This window comes from Nothobranchius furzeri, chromosome 4 (genome assembly GCF_043380555.1).
Source record: "Nothobranchius furzeri strain GRZ-AD chromosome 4, NfurGRZ-RIMD1, whole genome shotgun sequence".
In the NCBI taxonomy this organism is placed as follows: domain Eukaryota; kingdom Metazoa; phylum Chordata; class Actinopteri; order Cyprinodontiformes; family Nothobranchiidae; genus Nothobranchius; species Nothobranchius furzeri.
Genome location: NC_091744.1, coordinates 39,698,833 through 39,720,446, shown reverse-complemented (window position 1 = coordinate 39,720,446; position 21,614 = coordinate 39,698,833). Strand labels below are relative to the sequence as shown.

At 38.1% G+C, this 21,614-nt stretch overlaps 2 protein-coding genes across 4 annotated transcripts; one reads left to right on the top strand and one right to left on the bottom strand.

The window, feature by feature from the left end:
- Positions 1-643: 643 nt before the first annotated feature.
- LOC139069615 (BEN domain-containing protein 5-like) lies at positions 644-9,833 on the bottom strand. Its single transcript, XM_070550198.1, has 8 exons — positions 9,112-9,833; positions 8,730-8,848; positions 6,490-6,773; positions 5,888-6,012; positions 5,334-5,366; positions 4,066-4,124; positions 2,654-2,861; positions 644-1,609 (listed from the first exon to the last, which is right to left on the bottom strand). The coding sequence occupies exons 1-8, from the start codon at positions 9,263-9,265 to the stop codon at positions 1,473-1,475; spliced, it is 1,119 nt and encodes a 372-aa protein (XP_070406299.1). The 5' UTR covers positions 9,266-9,833; the 3' UTR covers positions 644-1,472.
- On the top strand, positions 6,767-20,849 carry LOC139069614 (uncharacterized). 3 transcript variants are annotated; one of them, XM_070550197.1, is made up of 8 exons: positions 6,767-8,668; positions 8,823-8,871; positions 12,338-12,425; positions 13,286-13,351; positions 13,467-13,526; positions 13,632-13,679; positions 13,766-13,819; positions 16,143-20,849. In XM_070550197.1, exons 3-8 carry the CDS (start codon positions 12,339-12,341, stop codon positions 18,495-18,497), a joined length of 2,670 nt encoding a protein of 889 aa, XP_070406298.1. In that variant the 5' UTR covers positions 6,767-8,668; positions 8,823-8,871; position 12,338; the 3' UTR covers positions 18,498-20,849. The 3 variants fall into 3 exon arrangements, with proteins under 3 accessions (XP_070406298.1, XP_070406297.1, XP_070406296.1); XM_070550196.1 differs by lacking the exon at positions 6,767-8,668 and having other exon boundaries at positions 8,762-8,871; XM_070550195.1 differs by lacking the exons at positions 6,767-8,668; positions 8,823-8,871 and having other exon boundaries at positions 9,919-12,425.
- The last annotated feature ends 765 nt before the right edge of the window (positions 20,850-21,614 follow it).

Here is a 21,614-nt window from a genome sequence, read left to right as displayed (position 1 = left end):
TGGCCCGCGAGATATAGAAAATATATTAAAACTGACCCGCTGGCCGATTTTACAGCAAAGGCTACAACTCTCATGATGCTTTGCAGCGTTAGCGCGGAGCCAAAGCACCCCCTCCGTTGTGTTTTTTCCAACGTCTGCTGCTGGTGTCGGTACAGGATCTGCTCGGGGTCCTTCGACTGCTGATGACGTCAAAGTAGTTGATTGGCTGAACATGAACCTTACGAAAGTTACGCAATCACGTTACGTTGTTATCACGTTACGTTGTTATCACGTTACGTTGGTCCAGGCTAATTTTTCTGTCGGAAAGATGAACAACTTTTACAAAGAAATCCATCATTACCTCTTTGAAAATACACTTTTAGCATAGAGCTGCATGTATATTAGGGCTGAACGATTAACTGCATGTGCAATTAAATTGTAATGTGACAAAAGGAGATTTTCTAATCGCAAAAGCTGCAATTTGGCAGCGAGTGGTTAGCGCAATGCTAATATAAACCATAAGTGCTAATGTCTCCATTCATTTTTGTGGTTGTAGGGGCTGTTGATTGGAGTACACTAAAACAAACCTGATCGCTCTAGGACATTCAGAAGCCAAGTTCCCTGCTGGAAAAACCAGCATAGACCAGCATAGCTGGTAACCAGCATAGACCAGCATATGTTGTGTTTTGGTGCTGGTCTAGCTGGTCAAGCTGGTCCATGCTGGTCAAGCTGGTCTTGCTGGTCTAGCTTGTCCATGCTGGTCAAGCTGGTCTTGCTTGTCCATGCTGGTCTAGCTGGTCTTGCTTGTCCATGCTGGTCAAGCTGGTCTTGCTTGTCCATGCTGGTCTAGCTGGTCTTGCTTGTCCATGCTGGTCTAGCTGGTCTTGCTTGTCCATGCTGGTCAAGCTGGTCTTGCTTGTCCATGCTGGTCTAGCTGGTCTTGCTTGTCCATGCTGGTCTAGCTGGTCTTGCTTGTCCATGCTGGTCTAGCTGGTCCATGCTGGTCCATGTTGGTCCATGCTGGTCTAGCTGGTTTATGCTGATCTAGCTGGTCCATGCTGGTCTATGCTGGTTCAGCTGGTAATCAGCATGGATCTGGTTACCAGCTGAACCAGCATAGACCAGCATGGACCACTATTGATTGTTGGTCCATGTTATTGGAGCAGCATTCAATGGTGGTCCATGCATGGGATGCTGATTAGCAGTACAAATTCTCCCAGAGGATACGAGTGTACTGAACAACCACACTGAATTTTGTTACAATAAGACAGAATATTGGAAAATATTACATACTGTAACTACTACAATAAAGACAAGGTAAGGTTTTCAAGTCAGTATGTACATTTATTACGTTTGTTTAACAAAGAACGTGGTAACAAAATGCATACAAATCATTTAAAAAACAAACTAATAACAAATAAGAACAAACACTAATAACAAGTAACTAATTTAACTTACCTTATGAAAACATGAAACATAAAAAATGCCACATTTCAGTCCTTGGGGGTTTTGTTTTTTTGTTTATTAATGTCCATAATTTTTTCTGTAAGGTATCGCCCTGCTTTTACCCATCTTGCTTGCAGCTCGGGCTCCTCCAACTTTTTGTTGATGAGCCACTCTTTGAAGCAGGCTGAAATGAAATACAAATAGACAAGTACCTAAGTATTAAGTCTTGAAAAAATCATTCACATAAGCATGAACAGGGTTTCCTACAAGCAATATATTATCAACAATGTTTGCTTCATTGTTACTTGAGTATTGGGTATCAGTCAAAAGTTTGAAAACAAAAAATATAGATATTTTTTTCATTTTCTTCTATAGTATGAATTAAAATTGAAAATATCAAACAATGAATGAAAACATATGGAAATGTGTAGCAAACAAAATATAGCAAATGTCAATTAATCTACAATGTAGAAAAGAGGTCCAAAGAAAAGAAACACCACAAAGAAAAACTACTCCATAAAAGGATGTGTCCTTTATCCGGTACTGTATATGTTTGTAAAAGCCATGTGTTGCACTACAACACATGGCTTGACGCGCTCCGCTATCCATGTGCTGCGGTGTTTCACCTCACCGACGCAGCATTGAAACGCCTACTACACTTTGCGGTCAGGAGATCCCTTTGATCTGCTCAAAAGTAACTGATGAGGTGAAAAAGTAAGAAGCCAAGTAGTAGTTTTTCTGGAGAGTTTAGAGGAGATGCAGGAAGATGAGAGATGGGACAGAAAACAAAGCAACAAGAAAACAAAGCAAAGTGTTTGAAAGTAAAATATAGGTAGATTTATCTCCACTACACGTTGAATAAAACAATAAGTTATACACATGTAATATTTATACATTTGATACAATTCAGATCACCTTCAAATTCAGTCACACAGCCAGGGCTGTTTCAATGCATTTTGGGGGCCAAGGTAAAACGGCATCAAACAAATTGTTATCGAGGTTAAATCCTCAGTATATCGTGATGTTGATTTTAGGCCATATAGCCCAGCCCTAGTGTGATTTCTTTTTGGGAAATGGAAATATGACCACCCTAGTTTAAATTCAATTTTATCTATTATTGACATTAAAGCATTTGTCTATTGATATATTTAATTATTTGTGCACTTTTACTCCTTCATACTTGTCAACACTCAAGAACATTTTGCAAATCCAACTAAAAATACCATACCTCTCAATGTTTCCAGCTTCTTTGGGGTTAAAGGCTGCCTGGTGCTCTTAGTTGTAGGACACGCCTTCCCTGTAAGGCTTTTCTGGCCTAGGGTCTTTGTTCCCCAGATTGCCACTGCAAGCTCCTTCAGAAACAAAGAATCCTTTGATTGGTTTTTAATCCTTGACCAGGCCTCTCTCCGGATGTAGACTCCTCCTCCCAGGTGAATCTGACAAAAATAAAAATAAAAATAAACACCCACACAAGTCTAAAACAAATACACTGAAAAGTTAGTTGGCTTGTGAACAAATGATGGAGAGGTGTTCTTCATAGTTCTACATATGAAAACACATTTTGCTATTTGAGTATGGGGTGCCATTTGTAATGTTACACAGTCAAAAATTAACAGCAATATTTTTAATTATTTATCTCATAATCAGAGCAAAAAAGTAGGTTTCATTTTTTAAACACTTATTTTCACCTTGTCATTCAAGTATTTATAAATGTTAAGTTTCCTAGCTAAATATTTAGTTAACAAGTTAAATATATATTTTAAAAACAAAATATTTATTGTGAAAATTAAACATTTAGTTTGGAACAAAATATTTAGCTTCCTAATTTAATATCCATTTTTCAAATCAAATATTTTGTTTTTAAACATTTTTTTACAGGCTAAATGTCTAGTTTTTAAAGAGCAAGTCACACCCAAATCACTTTTTTTTTGCTGATAAACTATATAAAGGAGTGTCTAATCATGCTACAGACACGTGCAGTCAATAATTTGGCAGTTCAGTGCATCGTGGTTAAAATTCAAATATTCTGCCTAAAACTGTTGCGCCGCCGTCGTCAGGGAAAAATTCTGCACTGTATTTGAATTTAAATCTGCCAAAAACATGACTGTTAGGTTGATCGGTCTGTCCAAATTGTCCTTAGGTGTGAGTGTGTGTGTGCATGATTGATTGTCCTGTGTGCCTGTGTTGCCCTGCAATGGACTAGCTCTCTGTCCAGGGTGAACCCTGCCTGATTGCCCGTTGGCTGCTGGAGTTAGGCACCAGCCCCCCCCCCCCCCCCCCCCCCCCGCATTGACAAAGCGGGTTCAGAAAATGGATAGACGGATGGATGGACAAGTTTGTGAACTGGAAACGCAGGATTTGATAGTAAACAGGTAAAAATATCACACTCTGGGGCTTTATTTAACTTGCTAACTAAATATTTAGCTAGGAAACTTAACATTTATAAATACATGAATGACAAGGTGAAAATAAGTGCTTAAAAATGAAACCTAGTTTTTTTCTCTGATTACAAGATAAATGATTAAAAATTTTGCTGATAATTTTTTACTGTGTAACATTACAAATGGCAACCCATATATGAGTTGTGTTGCTACACTTGTGGTGTGTATTTGAATACTGTATGCAGGGGAAGTACAGTACCTCCTCTCCTTCTGGACACCTAGGTGTCTCCACTCCATCTTCACTGCCAGACTCTGCAACTATGAAAAGAATGTTAAAATATTCAGCATTTGTGTCTTGCTTAAACCAAGCAAGAAGCCACATGGTATAAGTGGAGAATGGATAATTTTTTTCCAAAACTGTCTCACTTTAAATCAAAATCAACACAAGTACAAACACAAAAGGCCATTTTTAAATGAGGGTTATTATGAGTAAGGGAGAAGAAAAATCCAAAACTTCCATGGCCCAGTGTGACAAAGTGATTGCCCCGAAACCCAATTACCTCGATTGGGCTGCCCTTAGCAGCTTCAATTCAATTCAATTCAAGTTGATTTATATAGCGCCAAATTACGACAAGTCATCCCATTTGTTGCTGAATGTCTTGGAATCTCTGCATGATGTTGAGGATATTTTGATCTACTTCACTGTTTCAGGAAAGTCTGACAGGATTGATTTCTTTACTGAGAACAGGTGTGGTAGGAATCAGGCCTCTGTGCGGCAGGACAAACAGAAGTCGGGTGTGATGAGCCGCTGTTAAGTTATGTTTCAGCTAAAGCTGGGTATTGGTTCATTTCAAGAATAAATTTGATTTTGATTCTCAAGAGTTAGAATCGACAAAATTTGATTCAACCCAATCTGTTCCAATTCAACATGGGTCACTGCTTTTGAAAACTTTTCTGTGAGCTGTTACCTTAATTATATTGCTGAAATGAAATGATGCAACACTGAGTAACAATTCACCTGAAAAAATTGTGTTAACCCTTTCAGACCTTACTTTTCATTAGTTTTAAAGAAAAGGCAAACAATGTTAAACCAAACGATTCTTGGACTTTTTAATTGATACGATTTGTTTCTTAGAAGAATTGATTCAGAATCAATTTTTCAAAATGTTTCAACACAGCACTAGTTTCAGCTGAGGGCGCAATCATTTACTCACCCAGGGCTGTGTAGATTTTCAGTTCTCCCTTGATAAAAACCTTGATTTAAAACTTCCATTTTGTGTTTGTGTTGTCTTTGAGTAAAATTTACATTTGTGTGATGAAATGAAACATTTAAGATTGACAAACATGTAAAACCAAACATGAGACCACTTTGACTAAATTAAGGGGCTTTTGAAAATGTAAAATTAGTTCACAATTCTGATTTCACTTATATCAAGTTGGTACTGCAAGTGTAGAAATCTATTTTAACAATGTAAATTTAAAAAAAAAATTGTATTCTAAATGTTGATAAATTTTGGTTGCACTTACTGTATAAAGTCTTTGAGTTTTGGGTGGCAGGATCTTTAACAGTTAGAGAGAAAATAAGCATATCATGAACACAGGAAATAATGGAAAACACAACAACAAAGAATATGTTTCCCAAACCTTATTAGGTTAGTGATACCTAAGCTCACAGCTGAAGTACTGCAACTAATGGTCACTTCCAAAGTGTTTTTGATGTTTGCTACCTTCAGCTACTTGATAAATGTATATATTTTGTCCTTATATCCTTGTTAAAATGTTTGTTTCTGAGCGTCAGGCAACTGTAAAAGTTAAGTGAGCTACAATATATATTGCTTTTCTATCTTTTTCCCTATTCACAAACAAATGGGTGCATAACTGTCTAAGTTCAGTGTTTTGCCCAAAAACATTTCAACAAGATAAGAGGGGTTTGGGACTGCCAGCCCAGAGGGAAACATTTCCTTATATGGGATAATTTACATTAAGCCCAGAAGTATACATTAAAAAATACCCACAACACATTTCAGTTTTAGGTACAACTGCATTAGTAAAGAGACTTAGGGGAAATGATCTGTCCTCACCACTGCTCTTGGAGGAGGTTGACTTCAGCGCCTTCATTAGATGCTGTTGCAGCTCTATGTTCAGCTCTCGGAGAGTTTTATTTTCAGACTCCATTGTTGAAAGACTCTTTTCTTGCTCCTGCATTCTTAAACAGAAGAAAATATGTAATGACTATATTATTAGGAAATGATAAAAAAATTGTTAATTATTATCTGTGAAATTATCTAGCTGCCTATAGTGCAGATGGGTAGTGCTGCACATGTGCACAGCATTCAGAAAGGCCAAATCTGGACAGCATGTGGTAGTTGTGTGACAAAAACAAGTAGCAAAATATTATATTACCAAATATATCAATTTAAAAGTATAAACACACCTTTGAAATATAAAGATTCAATAATAAGGCTCAATAATTAAAAACATATTTTTGATCAAAGTACCCAGCCTATTTCAACAGGACCAAATAATGCTATTGCTATTCACAATATTCTACACACCCATCTACTTTTGGCAAGGACAATAACAAGACTGAATCCAACTAGAGCTTAAAGGTAGATTTACAGTATATTGTTAGGACACATTAACAATAATACAAAATTATTTTTCAAGGCTATTCAAAACTTACCTTTTTTCCATTTCCTGCTGCTGTAGACACATGCAACTATACTTTTTCTGATAAAAGCATTGTTTTTTTATTGCCTCCTCATAAAGTTTCTGTGGGACAACACCACCATCATTATCGTCATCCTCAGTATCATCTTCAAAGAGGGAATCGCTGAGGATATCTTCTCTGATTTTTTTGGTACTGGTAGGGCAGAGTGGAGAGTTCCTCTTTCTGTTTTTTCTTTCCTGCAGAATGGCCAGTAGGTTAACATCTTTTGCTTCCTCTGCGGCCTTTTTCTGAGTTGTCTGTAAACATTACAAAAGCACAACTTAAAATTACAGTATGACTTTCATAAGATTTAAAGTTAGCAAACTCACATACTAACAAACTAAGCAATGCTACACAAAGCAAGCGCAATATTACTGGAAATAATTTTTAACCTAATGTCATGGCCTGATGTTGGCTTTATTCACTCCAGTAACAATACACTTTTGGACACAGATCTGCTCAGAAAGGACTGAGTTTGCATATTCTTGTAAATGACATTTGTAGCTTACAATGACAAAACAACTTTCTCTTGCTGATTCCTTATTAATGCGTTTTTTGTTGTGATGTTTTTTTTTCATTGAAATAGACCATGTCTTCCCAAAATAGCTGATAAGTGACTTCTTTGTCTAGACCCACATTACATGTATTCGTTTTGTGTTGTTAATATCGAATTTGCTCAGACGACTTCTTCTCTTTCTTAATATTAGTGCCATAACTTTTTTTTTGTCATTTTGTGTTTATTTTCTAACCTTATTCTCCATTTAAGAGCATGCACTGAGCTACTTTAAAAAACACATTAACTATAACATTTTTTAACTTGTGAACATTAAAATTCTAATTAGACCAAAAAAGACCAATGATTAATTTTACATTGACTTCTTAACATTTCGGTAAATTTGCCTGAAATATTTTGATTGGTGTGAAATAAATATGTAAGAATGGGTTTATTCTTTATTGTCTATGCAGCAGAAAAGGATCAAACAGTGGAAATAAGTGAAAATGGTGATCTACTAATATCGTCTTTGTAACACAAATGCAATTTATGGTTACAGAAGGACTTAACTATACCTGGACGTGTGTTTCCCAAAGCTGAGGGTCTTTCTTGATTAGTAAATACAAGCTCAGCCCTTGAGATCTCTAACGGTATTTGTGAAATTTTTTGAAAAGATCTGATTACATTTTTAAAGCATAATTTCTCTCCCTAAGTGTTATACAGTATTTGCAATAACCAGGATATTTATTTAGATGTGACATTGTTTTTACAGAACTGGATTGATTATAATATTCTTCTCATTAAACAACTTTTTAACAACGATGGTCTAACTTTTACATATGTAGAATTCCTTTCTGGGTTTAAAACTTGACTTGACTCCTTGATTGTTATGTTATGGATTCTATTCCTTTAAGCCTAAAACTAATTATTTCAAACTAGGCTGATTTACAAATTTATATATATAAGAAACTCAGACCCCGTTTTGAGTAGTAGCTGTAAAACACAAAAATAAAATAAAAATAATTCAAAGAGATACTATGAGCCAGACAGCTGAAACTTGCTGCATGGAGATGGAATCTGCATGGAACAAACTTATTTAATGAAATATGTTGGAGAAAAACTTGGTTATTTGGGAGTTTTCTTATATGAAATATATCTATCCACACAATTTGGGTGTCAGTAAGTAATATAATGACCTTTTCAGTAGAAAATTAGAATTGGGTGTTTAATTTAAACTGAGTATGTTCCATTTTAATTTAAACTGAGTATGTTCCATTGACAGATATGCATATGTACATTATTTTTATTTGTTGTCTATATAATATAGATCATGATTGATTGAAAGGTTAAGGAAAATGGTTAACAATTTAATATAAAGATTTTAGTTTATAATTCTAAAAAAATTCGGATTACACTGGATTTATAAATAAAATGTAATCGCTGATGCACACTCCGGAGCAGTAGGGGCGGTAAAAAGTAAAGGTAAAGATAAAAACTGCAACTCCCAGTTGGCTGCCAACCGCCGTAAAACCCCTCAAGAAAGGAGAAGAAGAAAAAACAGAAGATCGGAAGCAGCTGCGCATTTGTGTGTTGGAAAGTTGTGAAGATTTGTCTTTTCATTTTTGTTTTACCAACGTTGGGCCCATTTATTCATCATTGGTGAGTATTGAGTGGTTAATGAACATTGCCTAATGTTTGCCAACATGCTAGTAGAATATACTTTTTTTGTCCTGGCTTCCTCCGCCTCAGAAGGTAGCGGTGAAGTGCTGGGATCCATGACTTTTTTAACACGGACCCTCTTCCCCGTTGACAGCTCCTCTTCGATGTCCTCTTTGGTGTCTGGAATATAAACAGCACTTCATGTAAGTATTTGACTGCATCGGCTATACTGTACATAATTTTATGTAGTTATTTCATTATTCGCTCTGTTCTTAAGGAACGCTAACCTTAGCAACGCTACACTATCGTAACTAGCTAAAAGCTAATAGCACACTAGCTAGCTCGACTAGAGCGGTAGACAGAGATTTCAGCCAGTCAATTTAACTACACATCCTAGGTCGACCTTATTAATAAGTAAAACTGTTTGTGAGATCGTGACTTACCCTTCAGCATTAATATTTGAGCTTTGAAAAAACTGTCTTGCCAGCGAACCCAGTAAATTTTGCTGGTATCCTTCTGGCTGTCAAAATCTTTGATAAAGGTTGTTGGAACGATTTCTTTACAGCCGTCGTCTATATACCTAACATAAGCAAACATTTTTTAAGGCAAACAAAATTAGTTTCCTAAATTCGAATTAGTTAAATATAACTGTTGTCTAAAAAGAAATAAGGTCTAAAATATTTTAGTTTTTAAATCGTGACGCCGCAACTTAATTTGCTCTTGATCTTGGTCCTAATGCTAATGTTGAGATACGCCCCTCCAGCTAGCTTTGACTTCAACGGCGGGAAGCGCGTGAGCACTGAGCAGAGGATGCTGTAGTTCCCAGTTCCCCCTCTCAATTCATAGTGGGGATTTGATTACAACCAATTATTTTTTATTTTAAGGGAGAATAAGTGACCCTTGACTCATTAAATGTTAATAGCTAATTGCAGACACTATATCTGAAATATTTCTTAAATGTAAACATTGACATTTTTTGAAACTACAATCCATCTAGAAAAAAAAAGTGATTTATTATTACTTATTATCCACCAGAGGTGGGTAGGGACTTGTTACATTCACTCCGCCAATTTCCTTTAGTAACTTTATGGGGGAAAAATACTTTTTACGGGTAGTTTTACTTTATCATTTCTACTCGAATAAAATGTTGCATATTCATTTAATTCAATTTTATAATTAAATAATTTTAATAAAATAAATTAATGAAATAAAATAAACTAATAAAATTAAATAATTAGTAAATTTTTATTTAATTTAAATTTAATGATTTCATTTAATTGAGTACTTTAAAATTAAATTTAAGATTTAAATAATTTATTCAAAGTGTTTAGTAGTTCACAATTACTCTTATTTGACTAACATTTCTGAATACTGTAACCAACGAGTAACTTCAGTGAATACAAAAAAACATTAACTAAAAATGCAGAAAACAAACATCTACAGTTCTTGTTAAAGGGAGATGTTTGCACAGAATTTTGTTCTTCTAATGTAATTTTCTAGCTATTGTTTCCACCACATGATGACCATTCATGATGAAAGACTCGCCTGATATGAGTACAATTTATTTTAAAATAAACCATGTATAGCTGCCATTATTGTAGTTATAAACTCTCTCAGATTGGTGATTTGCTCAAAGGTGATAATGACTTGACCTGGACTGGAAGATTATTTTAGGGACTTGGACTCACACTTGCCCAGTAGGGTCCAGTGACTTGACTTGGATTAATCCTATGAGACTTGGACTTGCACACTAACCCCGGCTTTCCACTGGAGCCGTCAGCAGCACGTTACTGCAGCAGCACGTCATAGCTGCTGATAGGAACCGTGTGGTCAACAGAACCGTTTCCACTGGAGCCGTCAGCAGCGCGAGTCGGCCACGTCTCAGGAGCAGCATGTCGCGGCCTTTACGCGCCGGTTCTATTTTCTACGCGCGACGCCTCTGAAACGGGTCAAGTTCGACATTTTTGGGGAAGGAAAGACAGGAAATCGGACGCGGAAATGGAGAGAAGCTCCCGAGATTTTCAGAATAAAGAACGTACTGCCTTCCGGTTGCTTTACTTTAAAGAAAAAGTTACTAACTGTGCGGCCCCGTGAGAAGTTATCACCTAGCTAGCGGTCTCCTTTGTTTTTCAGGTCCGTATTGGCGATTATAAAACGGACAGAACATAAAACACAAACCATGTTGTAGTTTTCTCCTGCTTGTTGTTGTGTTTACTGACGAAGTCACTCGTGTGACTTCGTGCCCTGTCGGTGACAGCTGCTCCCCTGCTGCTTTGCGTCTCGTGGGAAGGGCCAAGCAGCAGCTTACGCGAGCAAAACGTGCTGCTGCAGTAACGTGCTGCTGACGGCTCCTGTGGAAACCCGGGGTAAGGCAAGGGTCGGCAACCCGCGGCTCTGGAGCCGCATGCGGCTCTTTCATCCATCTGATGTGGCTCTCTGCTTGTAAACTAACTAATGAATAGTTAAAGATTGTCTGCGTAAACCTGAACAGGTCAACTGTTTGTGCATAATCAAATAAGTCTATAGGCGCTTTCTGAGCTGAAGAGGATATGAGATTCTGGACTGTTCTTCAGACAGGCTCATTGATGTGTTGGAGACAGGAACAAGTGCTATTCAGCCAAAGATTCATAATCAGGGGACATTTTTTAAGTCTCTGAGAGACCGTGTTTAGAAAACACTGAATCTTCCTGCATGGTTCTGGTTATGCGATGCGCTCCAAGCCCCCGATCTACACATCTTCATCTTGCTGTCCACCATACGCATGCGCTGACAGCGAGCTGCGCTGAGCTCAGTGTCCATCTCAGATGTTCTGATGGGAATCTTTTCCTGATTGATGTAGCTACCTCTACGATGTGCATAACGATTAAAATATCAGCGCATCTGCAGGTTTGAGATTTCTCCATCAAAATAAACAGTCAAACACGGGAAATATCCGGTCAGTGCGAATCCTGTCATTTAACTGTTTTACCTTCTTGTGAAAATTGTTGCAAACAGAAACATTAAACCGGATGAACACCAGAGCCATGCACACTGTGCCGTTACCTCCGTCAGTGTAAATGAGGGAAAAAAACTACCTGATTGGATCCTTTTCAACAATGATTAATGCAAAGTTTAGTTCAGTACAATGTTTAATTACAACAGTCCAACGAGACAGAGCAGTTATGTGTGACGCCTCAAGAAGCGTCACCTGCTCAGCTATTAAAACCACTAGAAGGGTGAAAAATATCAAAATATTGTAGCGCAGACGGGCTACATTTTTTTTGGATCAATTTGAAACAAACTGTTTTATTAATAATCTTCTGTTGAAAGATAACTTTGAGGTACATGAGCGACTGGTATTGGTTGCTGTCACCTGTTGTGATCTGTTAAAGCAGCTCTCTGCTGTCTGAGTGTAGGCCCCGCCCACAACGCCACAGCTGCTGTGGCTCCCAGTGTTTTCTTTACCGTGGGAAACGGGTAATAATGGCTCTTTGATGGGAACAGGTTGCCGACCCCTGCACTAAGGACTTGAGTGTGACTTGGACTTTTGAAATGGTGACTTGACTAATACTTTCAAATAATGGTATTTCTTAAGTGAGCTGAATTTCACCAGTGTAACTGTTTAAATTTACCATGGTTTTATTCACGAATCATGTCTGTTACTGATATCGATGTTCATTTTTGTTTTAGAATGCCAAAGCGCAAGTACAAATTGTACCTGGAACCAAACAGTACCATCAAGTTACCCTCTGCAAGATGGAACAGAGAGACTTTGGATGTAAGTTAGCTCATGAAAGATGTATCAGAGTTCTTGCAGGGTCTTAAATGGTCTTAAAAAAAGTCTAAAATACATAACTTTAAATTCAAGGACTTAAGTCTGAACAACGCCCACCCAGTTTTTTGTTCTATGTCTTAGGACTGCACAATTAATCGTTAAAAGGTTGTGATTTCAATTCATGCTTGTAAGCAAACTCATTCTGAAATGACAATTAAAATGAAAAAGGGAAAAAAAAAACACAATCATTGTACCGCATTTTAAACCTGGACATAATCTGCATGAAAAAAAGTGCTCCCTCTTTTTCCCTCAACAATTGATAATGGCGGAGCCTTATACCATGTGATGCAGAAGCGAGCTGGCAGGATAAAACAACAGTAGCCTTTATTTATTGTTTTTATTTTCAGTGTCAGCTGTTACAAAGCTGATTTGCAGTTAATACGTGCAATAACTATTTAAATTGGGGAAAAAATTGTGAGAGAATCATGATCTAAATATGAGCAAAAAATAATTGGGATTATTTTATCCAGAATCGTGCAGCCCTACTATGTCTTAGGTTTAAACAGGTCAGTTCTTTTGATTGACTGGATAACAAAACATCTGCCATCAGATGCTTCTGAGATGTTCCAACTCAAACAGACTTTGTTAATGTGTGACTTTGTGTTAATGTGTCATGCTGGTCTAACATTTTGTTCATAGCGGTCTTAAAAGGTCTTAATTGTAACTTTCTGAAACCTACAATAACCCTTTTGTAATGCAGTAATGAAATTTGACTTTTTTTTTTCTTTAACAGATCTATCACATTGCCTTTGCTGATGTTTGAAGACACTAAATAGGGAATATGGTTTTGTAAATATTTTCAGACTTCTCCCTTGAGCAGTGAAAGCTGTGACCAAGTGACTTCTGGTCCATATTCTGCAGATTTTGAGGTGAGGGTTACATGTATTCTTAAATTGATAGAAACATGATTTCACACTGTGCTGCCCTGCACAAAGTGTTGTGGTACTTTCTTACTTAGTAACATCTTTTCTACCTCCTCTGAAGACCACGTCTTCATCTGGTCATTTTGATTTCCCGGAATATCCAGATGACACAATCAACCTTGTAAGTTCTTTTACCAAACCTCATGTGCAAGTTTGTGATATTTACAAACTGAATGTACAAAGAAATGAACTAAAAATCTTTTCAAATAATTTCTTTTGTCTCTAGACCTTGCCCTACACTGAATGTGGCAGAGAAGATGCTGCAGATGTTGAGGTGATTGACTAATATGTGAGGCAAGATAATATTATTACACATTTCTGTTTCTTACTGTGTTTGTGCCTTTTCTACATTCTCTTCAGACCATGTCTCCATGTGGCTGTCTGGAGTCTGATTCAGATGAGACATTCAACCTGGTAAGCTTTTAACCAAATCACACAACAATACCTGCAATTCTTATTTTTATACACAAGCAATGTTTTTCTATTATCTTTGCTGTTTATTATAAGTGTTAAACAGCAGTCCACTGAAGTGAGGCATTGTAGTGAGTTAATAAAAAAAATAAATTACAAGGTCTATTCAAGAAACATTAAATAAAACAGAAGGCTCGACATGAAGTTGGCAAAAACAGAATGAGCGAAAAACTGAACAGATCAGAGGATCCGGTAATTAACTGAAAAACTGTAATAACGGAAATTGGAGAGACAGCATGTGTATCTCATGATAATGATCAAGCAGCACAGGTGAGTGACATAAGTGACATTTCTGGGAAAGTAAAAACAAATAGATATCATGTAGAGAAAAAGTATTCTAAATGCTGGACTAAAAAGAGGGAGAACATCTGCAATGGTCCAAGAAATTACAGTATAAAGAGACCTAAACCAGGAAAAAAAAGATCTAACGTAACAGTGCCTTCAAAACCACAAACAGGACATTGGCAAAATGGAAAGGCGCTAAAAATCCACAAAAAGAGTGCAACAGATATAAGGGGTAACATACGGGCTAGTGAACACTAGAAAAGCTATATAGATCAAACTAAAATTAACCCATAAAACTAGGGATAAAGAAATTAATTAATACTGCAGAGTAAATTAGGGCTGATCAATAAAAGAGGAAACTAATATGGAAATCAGCATCAAAGACCAGAAAAAAAACGTCATTTCTGATGGAAATAACCTAAGAAAAACTAAATAAAAAGAATTCATTGAATCAAGGGGTGTGCCGATTAATTTAAAAATGATTAATCATGTTAAGCGTACCAAATTGTTTACAATTCAAAAACGTTTAAAATCTAGCATTTTAGTCGTGAAAAGAGCGTCTCTGTTGTGTTTCATGTTGGCAGCAGCGTCCAGTTTACCCGGACTTGCTGACTTTTTCGGCACCGTTGGAGCGGGGGTGCATAGACGTACTAAGACGGTCGTTCTGAGACATCGGACTGTATGTTCTTGGGTGTTATTTGGTATATGTGGTGCTTTGGGTGCGTCCCATCGTGGGGTGGTTTACAAGGACTCACATCATCTGTCAGCAGTAAAGAGTTACAGCTACATGTCACAAATGTCTCCCAGGAACTTTTAGTTATGATTAATGTAAAAGGATTTAAATTCCATCTAGGGTCATTCGTAATATTACCTGTTGTTGTATTTTGCCAAGCAAAAGTAATCTTATCATGTTAAGCTAACTTTGTGATGTAACTGCATCGACTAACAGAGGATTATGTTCATGTGGGTCATCAGCATGATGTTGTTGAAGTTATGAAAGCAAACATGGCTGGAATCAGTTTTACCTGTAATCTTATTTTTCTTCTCTAAGTGTGTGTGCTGCTGTAATGAGTGAATGTCCCCACTGTGGGATTAATAAATCTATTCTGTTCTATTCAATACATTTTTATCCGCCAGTAGGGAAAAATACATTTGAGGATTTTTTACCTTTCCGGGCTTCCGTACAAATAACCTGGTTACGGAGGAGGGGTTCGTCTCCCAAACCAAAAAACACAATCCCAAACTATGCAGGTGTTGATAAAATGCGAGTTCCAATGGCCTGTATTTGATTTGTCACAACTCCTTTGTTTGTTAGTATTCGGTAGCTCTCGCAGTTGAAACCACGCCTAGCATGCTGCATGCTAAAAGCTGTAGCATACCAAACAGGAAGAGAGAACGCCCGGTGTTAACAATGAGCAGCAGGGCAGGAAACGATATATCTTGCTCTCATAGGCTAGTTTGTTAGCCAATCTGAGGCTAGCAAATTCGAATAATGAGTATGAACGAGCAGCAGCCGAAGCTGCCTGATGGAACAAGCCGGAACCACCTGAATATTGACCCAGACCGATTGAATGGTCTGTTAATCAGTATTTCGTAACGTTTTTTAGATGTAAAATGTTTCATATTACTGGTTAATACTTAAGAAATAACCACAAAGTCCTGAAATTAGAATTCAATTCAATTCAGTTCAATTCAAGTTTATTTATATAGCGCCAAATCACGACAAGAGTCGTCTCAAGGCACTTCACATAATAAACATTCCAATTCAGGTCAGAATGAAATGGCCTCTTTAATAATAAATAAATAATGAATAAATCGGTTTCCTGATCTCTAAACAAGATTTGTCCAAACAACCGAAAAAATAATTTAGCACCAAGTAAAGAGGGGAATCGATCCGATACAGTCACCCGATCAGTTGCTTTTATCATTTGTTTTTGCTGGTAGATACATGCAATAATGTGTGTTTATTGTCACCCTACAGCCCACAACTTCTTTTGGTGGCTTATCTGTGCTGAAATCAAGTAACGTCAGCCAGGAGTTTGAGTGTGATTCCTCACCTGAAAGTGATCCTCAAGTTGATTCAAACATTGAAGACCTTCCAGAGGACGACCCATTTGGACAGATAGGATTTGACACTGACATGGATTCTGCACTAATTTCAGGGGGTACAACAACAAGGGCTGAAGCACTGCTTATGGTAATGTGTCATGCAGCAAGACATAACATAACAGGAACACAACTTGATGATTTGTTAAAGCTTATAAATGCACTGTTTGGCAAAGAGGTTTTACCGAGATCCAAATATTTGTTCAACAAAGTGTTTAAGAACTCTTCTGACATAGTGGAATTTCACTTCTACTGCAAAACCTGCAAATTATACATTGGCAAACAAGAAGACATAAAAGAAAAAAACATTGTTCAGTGTACAATTTGTAGTGCTCCCATTGAAATTAGCACATTGAACAGTGCAAGCTTTTTCATAAGCATACCAATTGCACCTCAAATTCAGACACTGATGGAAAACCCTCAAATTCAAAACAGCATGAACTACAGATACCAAAGGCAACAGAATGAACATGTTATCTCTGACATATATGATGGTGAAATGTATCAAAACCTGTCAAAACCAGGTGGCATTCTGTCAGATCCGGCCAATTTGTCATTTAATTTTAATTCTGATGGTTCACCTGTCTACAAGTCTTCCAAATTTTCAATATGGCCCATCCAGCTGCATTTAAATGAACTCCCTCCCAAATTGAGATTCCAGAATGTAATGCTTGCAGGTCTTTGGTTTGGTGCTCAAGAGCCAGTCATGCCAATTTTTCTAAAACCATTTGTTGATCAGGCAAAAACACTGGCATCCAATGGTGTGTCCTGGAGAAAATGTGGAGCTCTGGTGAACAGCAAAATTGTTGGACTCTGTTGTTGTGTGGACTCAAAGGCAAGACCAGCTATGCAAAACACCACCCAGTTTAATGGGTATTTTGGTTGTGGCTTCTGTTTACACCCTGGGACTCTCGTTGAAAAACAGGTGAAGTATACTGTGACTGCCACAGAATACCCTGAGAGAGAGGCTAATAAAATGATTGCAGATATGGAGCAGGCCGTAGAACAACACAGAAGTGTCAGGGGGGTGAAAGGTCCATCACCACTGATAAACATGCCTTATTTTGACATTGTTTGGGGGTTTGTTCCAGACTATATGCATGCTGTCTTGCTTGGTGTCATTAGACAGCTGACAGAGCTTCTGTTGAGTGGCAGTGATCAACCCTACTATATCGGCAGTCCAAATACAATGAGGGTGCTAGAAAACAGGATCAAGGAAATCAAGCCACCACACCTTATTACACGACTTCCCAGACCCATTGCAGAGTTCAAGTACTGGAAAGCCTCAGAGTGGCGAGCTTGGCTCCTGTTTTACAGTTTGCCAGTCCTGAATGGGGTGCTTCAGTCACGTTATGTGAAGCACCTATCCCTGCTGGTGTTTGCAGTATTTCTGCTTTTGAAGGAGAATGTCACATTCGAAGAGATCAACAAAGCAGATGAGATGCTGTTCGAGTTCGTGGCAAGGTTTCAACTGTTGTATGGAGAAGCATCTATGACATTCAATGTACACTTGCTAACGCACCTGTCCAAGTCTGTGAAACTGTGGGGGCCGCTCTGGGCACACTCAGCATTTGTATTTGAAAATGCAAATGGTGGTCTGTTGAAACTGTTTCACGGAACAAAATGTGTAGCTTTGCAGATTGTAAACAAATTCTTGTTGCATAGAACGGTTCCGCTTTTCAGTACAAGGTTTGCAGTTAGTGAGCAAGTAAAGAACTTCTGTTTGGAGCTCACAAATAACTCAAGAGTAAAGTCCTTCACTAGATATCAAGACACAACTGTTCTGGATAATGGCAGGGTTACTGAGACAACTGAGGAGGAGAAAAGTGCCTTCATTTCTGCAGAAAAAGTTCCACCAGATGAAATGGTGGTACACAAGAGAATGGTGCACAAAGGACTGGTTTATACCAGCAAAAGCTACAGCCTCAGTAAGAGAAGAAGGGATTGTTATGGAAAGTTGAGTGATGGTGTTTGTGGAGAGATTCGAAGCATTATATCTTTTCCCTCAGAGTGGGGTACAGAAATTGCTGTACTTTTCCAAAAGTTTCATACACAAGCATCATTCCCTTTACCACAAGGGTACAGATTTGAGTCACATATTAGACTTATAAGTAGGGGACCTACTGTGGATCTGATTCCAGTAGACAGGTTAGAGCAGAAATGTCTGGTCCTGAAAACTGGTGATGAGACTTACATTTGTGACTTTCCAAACCAACATGAAAGAGACTAGTCTTTGGTTGTCGTTCTGTAGGTAACATTTTTCTCTTGTGTTTCACAACTTCTCTTGATCAGTTCTGGCTGATTCAGATTTCTGCCCAGGAGAGTGGACTTAATGTGCTGTGCCATGTGTCTGAACTGGCTTCTTTGTTTTCCTGATTTACAGTTCTGAGCATTCCTCACTGTACTGGAGAACACCAGGATTTTGTATTTGTGGAAGGTCCTTCTTCAGAGGGGACAGGGAAACAACACAATATGGGGTTTGATTTGTGCCATAAGTGGGGAGACCAACTTCCTTTTCCGCGCTTGCATAAAATGCACTCATTTGACCAGTTTCCTCAACATTGCGCATGCTGAAAGTCCACTCCAAGCATGCACCTTCTTCGAGAGAGGGCCAGCTCACGTGTGTGGCCAACCTGCTGTGGGTGTGCTAGACTTGGTTCTATCTGCACGATGCCTTTTGGAAAGCTGCAGCCTTGAAGTAGAATTTTGCTCCCACAAATCAAGCTGGCTTTTGACAGTTGGTGGTGAAGACAAAGAACTGCATTGACTTCCCTCTGATGGGTTCATTTTTAACATCACTGACACATGTACTAAAAATAACCACAACTGTTCTGAAAAATTGCAAACTCTAGTGGTCAAGTGGTCTTGTTCCAAAACCTTTCTTGATGGCTGTAGTATTTTTAGCATGCACAAGATGAAACTTTGATCAATTTCTTTTAAACATTAGAAATGCTCGGTGTCACTGAGAAAATAGTCTTTTTGTAAAGCACCCCAACTACAAAGAGCATTTCTTTGCCTGTGCACTTTTCTTTTTTAGTGTGCATGCTTTAATTCCATTTCTAGTTCTTTTTAAAACACAGGAAGTTTTTTCTTTACCTGCTAACATTTCGTTTGTGACTACAAACATCCTCAGAGCTGACACTGATGGTGGCGTCACTTCCTACTCCATTTATCCCCGGGCAGCAGAGGACGTTGTCGCCCTCTGCTGCCCGCTCTCCCCTCTCCGTTGATGTAGTCCCATGCACGATCCAATGTGTAGACTCCATTGTCTCTGTTCATGGTCCCACATCCACTTCTCCTTATCTCTATAGCTTCTTTGATCCATCTTTTGTATTTCTATTGTTCGCTGTTTATGATCCTTGTGTCCCAGTCCATTATGTGGTTTTCTCTTGTGCAGTGATCTGTTACGGCCGATTTCTTTATTGTGCTTTCTGCTTCTTGCTTCACTGCTCTTGTGTGTTTTCGACTTGTTTCTTTCTCGCACTCCTTTCTGTGTTCTATTGTCCGTGTGTTGAGTTGGCGACGAAGCACTATAAAGAAGTCAGCCGTAACAGATCACTGCACAAGAGAAAACCATATAATGGACTGGGACAACACAAGGATCATAAAAACCGAGCAACAGAAGTACAAAAGATGGATAAAAGAAGCTATCGAGATGAGGAGACGTGGATGTGGGACCATGAACAGGGACGATGGAGTTGGATCGCACATGGGACTGCATCATCGGAGAGGGGAGAGTGGGCAGCAGAGGGCGACAACATCCTCTGCTGCCCGCGGATACACAGAGAAGGAAGTGACACCACCATTGGCGTCAGCTCTGAGGATGTTTTTAGTCACAAACGAAACGTTAGCAGGTAAAGCAAAAACCTTTCCTGTGTTTTAAAAAGAACTAGAAATTGAATTAGAAACAGAACACAGCAAGAACACACCAAAGATCCATGCTTTAAGTGTTCACCTTTTTTAATCTGCTCAAATCTTTAAGTTTTGTTTTTACTTTATGTACACAGTGTTTATTGATGGATGGAAAAATATTACTATTTTATCGAAAAACTGCAATGTTAAAATGTGAACAAAAGTGATGTAATCTTGATTAGTTGCTAAAGCCACTTTAAATAGCAATAAAAATTCCCTTAAGATTTTAATGTTTATGATGTTTAACATTTGCTGAAACAATTACAATTTGTTTGTTTTATATAATAAATGTATATAAAGATAATATTGACTATTGTGTAATTATTCATAGATCCATTTTTTTAATCTTAGAATCTGTTTATTTTATTTATTTACTTATTTTTCCTAATATTAAATGTACTAAAATATGTATGCTCTTGTCTTCAGTGTGGCTTGTGTCTGATGGAGGAATGTTTTTATTAAAGTGCTTTCATAGATTCATCCAAAACATCAAAACTGAAAGTGATTGAAAACTATAGTTTTAGAATTGTAATCAGAGAGAGAATTAACCATATTAACAGTATCAAGCTAAGCACTTTAAAACACATTCCCCAAAGCAATCTAAACATTACTGGTCTCAATTTTTTGGGCACTACTGGCAGTTTTTCACACTGCAAGGAAGCAGGAAACCTTGGGAGAGAGGAGGGAGAAATGCGGCTAAAGATATGGGGCTGGAATTCAAACCCTGGATCAACTTTGGCCACCAGCAGACATTGCTGGTGGATAAACCAGCAATGACCAGCAAGGAAGCTGGTTTAGCTGGTTTATGCTGGTGGACCAGCATATACCAGCTAAACCAGCACCAAACCAGCATGGACCAGCAAAGACCAGCAAGGAAGCCATGCTGGTCGTTGCTGGTTTATGCTGGTCCACCAGCATAAACCAGCTAAACCAGCACCAAACCAGCATGGACCAGCAAAAACCAGCAAAGACCAGCAAGGAAGCCATGCTGGTCTATGCTGGTTTTTCCAGCAGGGTGACAAAGTCATTAAAGTGCGTCAACACAGTGGATTTAATAGAGTTTTAAAGAACGATCTCTAAGTGAAGTGAGGTTAGTTTTTTGTCTCACTGCAGATATAAAAACTAACTCTGCATCAGTCAGGCGCAGCAAAGCTCACCGTCTGTATGAGCGTGAGCGTCGGAAAGCTGATAAAATTGGCTGTAAAATAATTAAAACAAAGTAAAAATGTTCCTTTGCTTTTTAGAGTCCACATCCAGAAGACTGGAGCCGTGTTTCACTGACAGGCTGTCAGACTAACGCCCTGATGAGCTCAGCTGGGACAAACTGGTCTGATGTTTAGGTAAGTGAAGATCTGCTTCTCCAAGTCCTTGAGATGCTAGTAAAAAATAATTTAGCCAGCTTGCTAATGTTACTTTTCTTCTCCTCTAAGGAACA